At 38.0% G+C, this 10,564-nt stretch overlaps 1 protein-coding gene across 1 annotated transcript in view; it reads left to right on the top strand.

The window, feature by feature from the left end:
• The window catches only part of FAM169A (family with sequence similarity 169 member A), a 75,086-nt gene that overhangs the window by 35,213 nt on the left and 29,309 nt on the right, over positions 1-10,564 (top strand). The window contains exons 6-7 of the mRNA XM_007943349.2: positions 7,120-7,248; positions 7,780-7,892. Coding sequence (XP_007941540.1) covers positions 7,120-7,248; positions 7,780-7,892 — 242 coding nt within the window. The remainder of the gene's footprint in view (positions 1-7,119; positions 7,249-7,779; positions 7,893-10,564) is intronic.

Genomic DNA, 10,564 nt, shown 5'->3' with positions numbered 1-10,564 from the left:
CTGATTACCAGTCTCATCATGGGGAATAACTACCACCAGCTGCCCAGCCACTCAACCAGGCCCAGCCAAGGTGACACACAAACATGACTGCCACATCATCCCAGAACATAGAAAAAGAAGGAATACTCCTGAATTCATTCTATAAAGCCAGCATAATCCTGATACCAAAGCCAGGGAAAGACACTACTAAAAAGGAAATTATAGACTCATATCCCTCATGTATACAGACACAAAAATTCTCAATGAAATTCTAGCCAATAGAATTCAGTGTAAAAAAAAAAAATAATAATGATCGAGTGGGCTTCATACCAGGTGTGCATGGATGGTTCAGCATTAAAAAATCAGTCAGTGTAATCTACCACATAAATAAAGCAAAGGACAAGAACCATATAATCATCTTAATTGCTGCAGAAAAAGCATTTGATAAAGTCTAACACCCATTCCTGTTAAAAGCTTTCAACAAAATAGGAATAGAATAGAACTTCTTTTGCATCATTAAAGGTGTGTGTATATATATAAATAATAGAAATAGCTAACATTATTCTCAACAAAGAGAGACTAAGGTATTCCCGTCAAGAACAGGAATGAGACAAGGATGCCCTTTATAACTGCTCTTACTCAGTTAAGAGCTCTGGTGGTGTAGTGCCTAAGGCATTTGACTGCAAACCAGAAGGCGGACAGTTCAAACCCACCAGCAACTCCTTGGAAGGAAGGTTGGGCAATCTACTCCTGTAGTGAAGCTGCCTTGGAAACCCAGGGGAGGGGTCGCTATGAGTCAGATCCAACTCAACAGCAATGAGTTTTTTTTTTTTTTTTTTTTTTTAGTTTTACTCAATATTTTACTGCAAGTCCTAGCTAGAGCAATAATGCAAAAAAAAAAAAAAGGGGGGGGGGAGTAAAGGTCATACAGATTGGTAAGGAGAAACTAAAACTATCATTATTCACAGTTGATAGCATCCTATACTGACCCAGAGACTCTACAAGAAATCTACTAGAACTTACAGAAGATTTCAGCTAAGTGGCAGAGTACAAAGTCAACACACAAAAATTAATTGGATTCCTTTATACTAACAAAGAGAACTCTGGAAAGGAAAGCAGTATCATTTACAAGAGCCCTCAAAAATATAAAATACTTATGAATAAATCTAACTAGGGATACAAAAGGAAACAACAAAACTACTGCAAGAAATGAAAAGAGACCTACGTAATTGGAAAACATACTTGTGGACAGGAAGGCTTAACATTGTAAAACTGCAGTACTACCCAAAGTGATAGATACTGTAATCCTGATCCAAATCCCAACAACATTCTTCAATGAGATGGGAAAACTAATAACCAACTTTATATGGAAAGGAAAGAGGCCACAGATAAGAAAAGCATTATTGAAGATGAAGAACAAGGTAGAAGCCTCACACTCCCCAATCTCAGAACCTGTTGTACTGCCACAATAGGCAAAAATAGCCTGGTACTGGTACAATGACAGATATATAGGCCAATGGAATGGACTTGAGAACCCAGAAGTAAAATCTATCCATCCATGGATAGCCAATCTTTGACAAAGGGTTGAAGTCCATAAAATGGGGACCAAAAAGTCTCTTTAACAAATGATGCTGGCAGTACTGAATATCCATTTGCAGAAAAATGAAACAAGATCCATACCTCACACCATACACAAAAACTAATTCAAAATGGATCAAAGACCTAAATGTGAAACCTAACGCTATAAAGCTTATGATAGAAGAAAAATAGGGACAGTGCTGGAAGCCCTAATATATAAATAGAATACCAAACATAGATAAAAACACACAAATAGCAGAAGAAAAATGAAAACTCAAGGAAGCAATTAGTCTAAAGGATTAATGGCCCATATGAACTATATCCTCCTCTAACCTATGACCAGAAGAACAAGATGGTGCCTAGCTACCGTTACCAACCACTGACCAAGACCAAAATAGAACATCCCAGTTGGAATAAGTTAAAAAATGTAGAACAAAATTCAAATAAAAAAAAAAGATCAGATTGATCAGATTTACTGGTCTGAAAGATACTAGAGCAATCCTCGAGACTATTGTTCTGAGCCAGGTTTCTAAGTTGAAACTGAAGACACTCCCTTAGACCATCTTTCACCCAAATAATAGACAAGAGTATAAAACATTAACACCATGAAGAATGTTCTCCTTAGAACAAACAACTACAGGAGACCAAAAGGACTTCATTTGCCCAAAAACAAAGATGTGAAGACAAGGAGTCAGGTAAACTGGATGAATGGAAATGGGCAACCTAAGAAAGAAATAGGGAAAGTGCTGACTCATTGTGGGGTTGTAGGAATTGCAACTAATGTCATGGAACAATTTGTGTTTGAACAATTGATTGGAAAACTAATTTGCTATGTAATCTTTCAGAAGCTCTCGTAGCATAGTGCCTAAGGCACTTGACTGCTAACCAGAAGCCTGGCAGTTCAAACCCACCAGCCACTCCTCAGAAGGAAGGTTGGGCAATCTACTTCCGTAGTGATACCACCTCGGAAACCCAAGGAGGGGTCGCTGTGAGTCGGGGTCAACTCGATGGCACACAACAACAACAACAACATGTAATCTTTCACCTAAAGCACAATAAAATGTTTGGAGAGGAAAAAAAAAGAAAAAGATGAAGGGGTCCATGAGCCAGTGAGTGTAGTGAGCCTGTAGAAGCTGGAAACAACCCTAGCCAAATGATAGCAAGAAATCTGAGACTTATTTCTATAACCACATGGAACTGATTTCTATCTATACCTGAATAATTCTTCCCAAAGCCTCCTAGTAGACTTCAGCTGACCAACTCCTTGACTTTAGCCCTGTAAGGTCTTGACCTAGGGGCCCAGTTGAGTCATGCTGTGCCCAGACTTATGACCCACAAAAGTTGTGAGATAATAGTTAAGTGTTGTTTTAAGCTGCAGAAAAAAAAGTGCTTGCAAGACCCTAGCCTTCTAGAAACTTCAACCATAGCCACTCCCTTTTTTATCAGTTTTATGTAGATAGTCTTATTGTTCTCAATCCCTTCCCCAAAAGAAATTTGTATACTACTTGTTATGAATTGAATTGTCTTCATCCCTGTACCTGTAAATATGACCCTTTTTGGAAACAGATGTTTTCTTTTTTGTGTTAATGAGACCTACTAGAATATGGTGGGTCCTGAACTTAATCCCTTTTAAGTGGTGTCTTATGCTGGTGGTTCAAACTCACCAGCCACTCCCCGGAAGGAAAGTTGGGCAATTTACTTCCGTAGTGATACTGCCTCGGAAACCCAAGGAGGGGCCACTATGAGTCGGGTCCAACTCTACGGCAGTGTGTTTGCTTTTTTTTTTTTTTTTAATGAAAAGGGAAGACAAGACACAGACACACACAGGGAAAGACAGGTGCCATGTTAAGACATATCTACAAGCAAAGGAAGCCCTGGGCTACAGAAGCAGAAAGAAATAAAAATCTTCCTTTAGAGAGAGAGAACAAGGAGGCCTTGCCCTACCTAGCGCCCTGAACTGTGAGAAAATAAATATTCTTTAAAGCCAAAAAGGAAAGGGAAAAAAAAAGATATTAAAAGAATGTATTGAGAATAGAAATCTTAAGACTTCTATTTCAGACTGTGTGGTATTTTAACTCCTATACAGTGTTTCATTGTATAATGATATAATTTATTTCTATAGCCCCCAGTTAGTAGACATTTATATTTTCCCCCTCACCCCTGGTTCTTGTAAGGAACATTATAAATTCATTCTTGTGCATAAATGTAGCTCAGAAATACCTACCTAGAAGTAGAATTGGACCATAAAGTATATCTTTTCAACTTTGTTATTGCAAAGTTGTTTCCCAACCAGCAGGGTATGGTATTTCCATTTCTCTATATTCTTCCTGATGCTTGTTATTATCTGATGGATGTAAAAATGATATATTTTCATTTTTTATTTCCTTAGTGACCAGTGGCCTTTATCATCTTTATCTGTATTTATTGACCACTCAGATTTTATTTTCCTTGAATTTCTTATTCATAGTTTCAATTTAAAAAGTCAGACTTACACTTTTTTGTTATGAAGTGTGATTATTGTATCTTTTACAAGAAATTTTTTAGTATATTAATATCCTAGGGATATTCTCCTTTTTTTCATATTTTGCCTTTCATATTAGGTCTTAGAATCTATGTAGAATTTATTTTTATGAATGTGAGGTAAAGATATGACTTATTTTTTGTATGTAAGGATTTCTATCCCAGCACTATTTATTGAAAAATGTATTTTCTTTTGAAATGTAATGCTTCCTCAGTCATTTGGCCAGGTTTCAGTATATGTGTGGTTCTTTCCTTTTCTTTTTTAAGATTTTTTTATAGTTTTTCTTTTTTCTGCCTGTTTACATATCCTATGTCAGTACTAGATTGTTTTAGTAACTTTGGCTTGATAACGATTTTTGATAATCTGCTAGAAGTGCCCATCCTTATTTTTTGCCTATAAAATTATCCTGAGTAGTCTTTCTTGACTCTTTAACTTGTCATCTTGGGAAATTAAATTTGGGATCAAATTTGTCAAGTTCCATTAAAAAACAAGCCCTGTTAGGATTTTGTTTGAAATTCAAGTGTAGAGATTAGTTTGGTGAGATTTAGTGGTTTTGTGCCTTTTTTTTTTTTTTTTTTTAATTTTTATCATGATTTGGGTGAAAGTTTACAGAGAAAATTCATTTTCCATACAGCAGTTCATACATATTTTGTTTCATGACATTGACAGCACTTTCCCACAGTGTAACAGCTCTCTTCCCACTTCCTCCCCATCGTTACTCTTCCCTGTGTCCTTCTCTCCCATGCTCTCCTGCCTCCCAAGCTATCTTCCTGTACATACACAGCCCTTTTATTCTCCCATGACTAATTTCTCCAAGAAGTGTATCTACCTAATGTAAATGTTCAGCTCATATGCCTGTCTTGTTTGGCTGGAAGCCACAAGTGTGGATTCATTTCCAAACCTGAAGGGCAGCAGGAGGCCGTAGTCTTAGTGGTTCCACCAGCCTCTATCAGACCAGCACACCTGGTCCTTTTTTTTTTTTTTTTATTGTTTTTGTTTTTTTTTCCACATTGTTCTTCCATTCTATCCAGGATCTCCTACGTAGATCTCCCTCTGAGAGGTTGACACTGGTAGCCAGGCACCATCTAGTTTTTCTGGTCTCAGAGTCATATAGGCTGAGGATCACATGGTGTACCAGTCCCTAGGACTAATTGTTTCCATGCATCTTTGGTTTTCTTCATTCATTTTTGCTCTGGATGAGGAGAGACCCATTGTTGCATCTAGATGGCTGCTTGCAAGCTTTTAAGATCCCAGTCGCTACTCACTAAAGTAGGAGGTGGAACAATGTTTTTCTGTAGTATGTTATGCCAATTGAGCCATATGTCCCCTGTGACCATGGTCCCAAGCCCACAGGTCCAACTACTCACTCCCTCTGGGTAGCTGGCTGTGGCTAAGAAGTCACCACAAACTTGTCCCTTGTCAGCTCTACTATACACCTGGGAATTCTTACAGAACATACAGATATGCTTGTAGATACATCATCTGCCAACTCTATACGTGGTCATGGGCACATTCCCTCCTGCCTCGACATGCTTGATTGTTCAGCCTGTCCACCCATCAGTATACCCTAGATCAATGTTTGCCTTCACTGACAAATACATGGTCATGGGCACATTCCCCCTGCTTGATTGTTCAGCCTGTCCACCCTTCTATATACCCTAGATCAATGTTTGCCTTCACTGACAACACAGTATTGTGTGTGCAAAACAGTTCATCTTTGTTATCTCTATCTCCCATGTACCTCTTCTCTTCCTCAGTGCTGCTGTGTTGATCACTCACATTTGGTGCATTGCCCTTCCCTTCACCCAAATCAATACTTGTCTCTACCTATCTGAATGTGTTCCTTCCCCTCCCCTCCCACTCCTGGTAACCAATAAAGAAAGTTTCCTATAAACCTTTCCTTGACTTTTCACAATAGTGAACTAATACAGTATTTGTCCTTCTGTGATTGACTTATTTCACTCGGCTTAATGTCCTCCAGGTTCATCCATGTTATGTGGTGTTTTGCATATTCTGTGTTATTCTTTAGGGTTGCATAGTATTCCATTGTGTTTATGTACCATAGTTCAGTTATCCATTCTTCTGTTTATGGGGATCTAGGTTGTTTATATCTTTTGGCAATTGTAAACATGGGTGTGGATATATCTGTTCTTGTCCTGGCTCTCACTTCTTTAGAATATATATACCTAGTAATGGAATGGCTGGGTCAAATGCTATTTCTAATTCCAACTTTTTATGGAATTACCATACTGCTTTCCACAATGGTTGTACCATTTTACAGTCCCACTAGCAGTGTATGAGAGTCCCAATCTCTCTGCATCCTTGCCAGCATTTGTTATTTTCTGTCTTGTTGAGCTTTGCTACCAGGGCTGGGGCAAAATGGTATCTCGTTGTTTTCATTTGCATCTCTCTAATGGCTAATGTTTGTGAACATTTCTTTATGTGTTTGTTGTGGTTTCATGCTTTTGATTGAGTCTAACAGTCCTTTTATTTGTTCTTTTATGCCCTTCAATAGAATTTACTAATTTTTCCTTAATGGTTAAAGAGTGGTTGAATAATTTCTTTTAGAAGGATCAGCACAAGACTGGTTTCTATGAGGCAGATGTTAAAGATGTCCCAAATTCTGACGTTTCCAAACTGCTGTACTGCTCTGTCATCTCTAGCATCAACTACTCCTCCTTTCCTCAGTACTCTCCCCCTTACATCTTAGGGTTCCATATTTAGTAAGGTGATGCCTTAAGATACATCCCACCTTAATCCTCCTTCATAGTTACAGACGGTCAGTTTTATAATATATCACAAAATGGAGGCTGTGACTAGAGGGGCCATATTAAGTAATTCACCGCACTACAAATGATAAAAAATAAAGATAGGGATCTTGCCCTAGCAGATTTCAAGAATCATTATAAAGCCACAGTAATAAAACAATCTTTTTTTTAGAATTTTTAATCTTAAATGATGCTGGTATGTAATTTTCTGTAGTTGAATTAAGCCTTGGTGTTATTTTGATATCAAAGTTATGCTAGAATTGTATTTTTCAGCTTGCAAGCAATACTTTGAAAAGTACCCGGGAGATCATGAACTCCTTTGGGAAGTTGAAGGTGTTGGACACTGGTACCAGAGAGTACCAGTTACCAGAGCATTACAGAGAGAAACACTTAAAATTACAGGTAAGAATGCTTCAATTTCAACACAAGTTCAACTTAGAAGTCATTGCTTAGTAGTGGTTGTATCTTCTTACAGTGTGCTGTAGTGGTCGGGTATAATATGCACTCTCTGAAACAGACCCTCTTGTCTGAAGTTTGAATTTTTATTGTGCATTAGCATTTGAGTCACTGATAATAAGGGGACCTAGAATATGGAATAGCCCAGTTGAATGTAGCAGCCTAGAAGGAATTGGTGGGTAAGAAATAGACCCAGATTATTAAAATAGCAAGAATAGTCATCAGGAGATCAAAGGTAGCCCCCGATCGCATATATCTCTCCCAAAAGCCACTAAATACAAAGAACTATTTAAGACTCTTTATAGTTGTAGTATTTCAATATATGATACTGATGAAAAGGACATCCCATACCTAGATTTTTAATATCCTTCTGTCTAGGCTGCTCTTCAAGGCTTTTATAAACATTAGTACAGACACTGTTACAATAAAAACCAAATACTGATTGGTTTGCAATTTTTAAAATTCTTCCACATGCAGCAGCATCTCAAAATGAAGCTCAAAGACCTGTGTTGGGAGAATATGGTCTTGCATCTGTTCCAGAATATGAAGCGGGAACCGGAGACAATCAGTCTAGTGAGGTGCATCTGACTGTAGGTACACTGTATATTTGTTGGAGGAAATAATTATTATGTGTTTCTTAAAAAGATAGCTTATATTTAAATTTTTAAACATGATAGTTCATTCAACCAACATATTTAATATCTTGGTACCATTTGTTAATTAATGACTTTGGAGGAAAATATAATTTATTCAAGATAACTTTATAATGTCCAGTTATGCTGCCAAAAAGTTCAGTTACTAAAGAATTAATTTTCTTTGAAAAATAATTGTAATGATAGTAATAGTATTATGTTAACAGTATACTAGTTAAAGGAATGTGGAAAACACATAAAATCATATAAGAAAATAAATATCTGTAATCCTACCACCTGACTATAGCCATTATTAACATTTTGGTATATGTACTGAATATCATATATTATAAAACATGTATCCACACACATTCTCTCTCTCTCTCTTTTTTTTATGTTGGTTCTAACTGCTTTTCTTGCTTGTTGTAAGTGTTTTCCATGCCATTACTGTTTAAAAACATGATTGGTACATAGCAATGCACCTTTCTGTTATATGTAAATACCATCATTTATTTCTTTGTTGTTGTTGTTGTTTGCTATCGAGTCGGCCCCGACTCATAGCGACCCCTCCTTGGGTTTCCGAGCAGTATCACTATGGAAGTAGGATTGCCCAACCTTCCTTCCGAGGAGTGGCTGGTGGGTTTGAACCACCAGCCTTCTGGTGAGCAGTCAAGTGCCTTAGGCACTATGCTACCAGAGCTCCTTTTATTTCTTTAATGTAGGATATTTACATAACTTTTTACATTTATAGGTGGCCCAACATCCCAACAGTGAACACATTTATACATGAATCTTTGTGCTATATAATTATTTCATTGTTTATATAAATTTCTAGAAGTGAATTAATAGTAGGTCAATGTTTGTGAAGTTGTTTTGGAAAGTTTCAGGCTGTGTATATGCTAGGTCTTTGTAGAATGTAATGTGCTTTTCAAATATTAGACGTCATGAATAGTAGGATAGGTCCCATTACACTGCACTCTAGAAGACTTGTTGTTGTTGTTGTTATTTGCCATCGAGTCAGCCCCGACTCATAGCGACCCCTCTTTGGGTTTCCGAGGCAGTATCACTACGGAAGTAGGATTGCCCAACCTTCCTTCCGAGGAGTGGCTGGTGGGCTTGAACCGCCAGCCTTCTGATTAGCAGTCAAGTGCCTTAGGCACTATGCTACCAGAGCTCCTCTAGAAGACTTATCAGGTCCTTTTTAGAACTGATATTACTCAAAGTATGGGTTTGTTGATGGGATTATGGAAATCTGGTTTTATGCAGTTTTGTAGGGATGGCATTCATTATAGTCATATTTGTTTTTGTACATAGCTATCTTCATATATTTTTAGTGAGTGTTGAATATCCATGTGTAAAAATGCATGTGTATTTCAGAGAGAGATGCTTTGGGGAATTATTTGTGTTTATTTCTTGCCTCAGTTAGTATGAGAGAGAGTTCACTATTGGAGTGAAAAAATTTGGAACCTTTTTAAGGATTGTATAGATAATATAATAAATATATGTATATAAGGAGTTAAATAGCTGGGGCGATAGGTTTGGAGCAGCTAAGGGAGACCAGGAAGTGAGCGGAGCGGTTTGGAACAGCTGAGGGAAATGAGCTTGTCTGTCAGTTTGTCGTACTGTGATAGTTGCTAAGACAGACTCAGAAGAAGGAGGAGGCAGGCCATCCACTTCTCAAAGAATTGGCCATTGAAAACCTTATGAATAGCAGTGAAATACTGTTTGATATATTACTGGGAAACTTTATGAATAACCCTGAAACATGGCCCAATATAGTGTTGGATAATAAGCCCCTCAGATCGGAAGGCACTCAAAATACGACTGGAGAAGAGCTGCCTCCTCAGAGTAGAACTGACCTTAATGATGTGGATGGAGTAAAGCTTTTGGAATCTCCATTTGATGATATGGCACAACTCAAGATGAGAAGACACAGCACAGACATCCATTAATAATCAGAACATGGAATGTATGAAGTCAGCTGGAATGCTTCTTAGAAGCGAGAATGGCCAGACTTTGTCTCACTTACTTTGATCATGTTGTCAGAACGGATCATTCTCTGGAGAAGGTTATCATGCTTGGTAAAATGGAGGATGAATGAAAAAGGGGAAGGCCCTCAACAAGGTGGATTGATGCAGTGACTACAGTGATGGGCTTAGGTAGAGCAGGGATCGTGAGGCTGGCACAGGACTGGGCAATGTTTCTTTCTGTTGTCACTATGAGTCAAAGACAATTTGATGGCACTTAACAACAAACAAGGAGTTAGATTTTGTTTTCTTTTCATTTTTTCTGGATTCAGTCTTTATTTTTTATTTTAAGAGCTTGTTTTACATTCAAAGTCATGCATATATTTAGTTTCATTCCCCATTCACCATGTCCGGCCCTAACCCAGTCTCCTCCCCTCACTACCCTGCAACACTCCCCCTGTGCCCCTCATAATTATGCACTCCTGTTTATCTTGCATTTCCTCAGTTTGAATGTTGGACCTTTGGTGTCCCATGGTCTGTTGCTTTAAGGGATGTATTACCATTGAGTGTGTGGGTGCAGCATCCTGGGTTGAGTGGTCTGTGTGTACATCTCGCTAACCATTGGGCTGAGAGCCCGCCCCTGGGGGTGAGTTTTATTCCAGG

Source organism: Orycteropus afer, unplaced genomic scaffold (assembly GCF_000298275.1).
Source record: "Orycteropus afer afer isolate SDZICR_OR568_19922 unplaced genomic scaffold, OryAfe1.0 scaffold00104, whole genome shotgun sequence".
In the NCBI taxonomy this organism is placed as follows: Eukaryota; Metazoa; Chordata; class Mammalia; order Tubulidentata; family Orycteropodidae; genus Orycteropus; species Orycteropus afer.
Note: the sequence above shows the minus strand (reverse complement) of the source record. Positions and strands in the feature narration are given on the sequence as shown.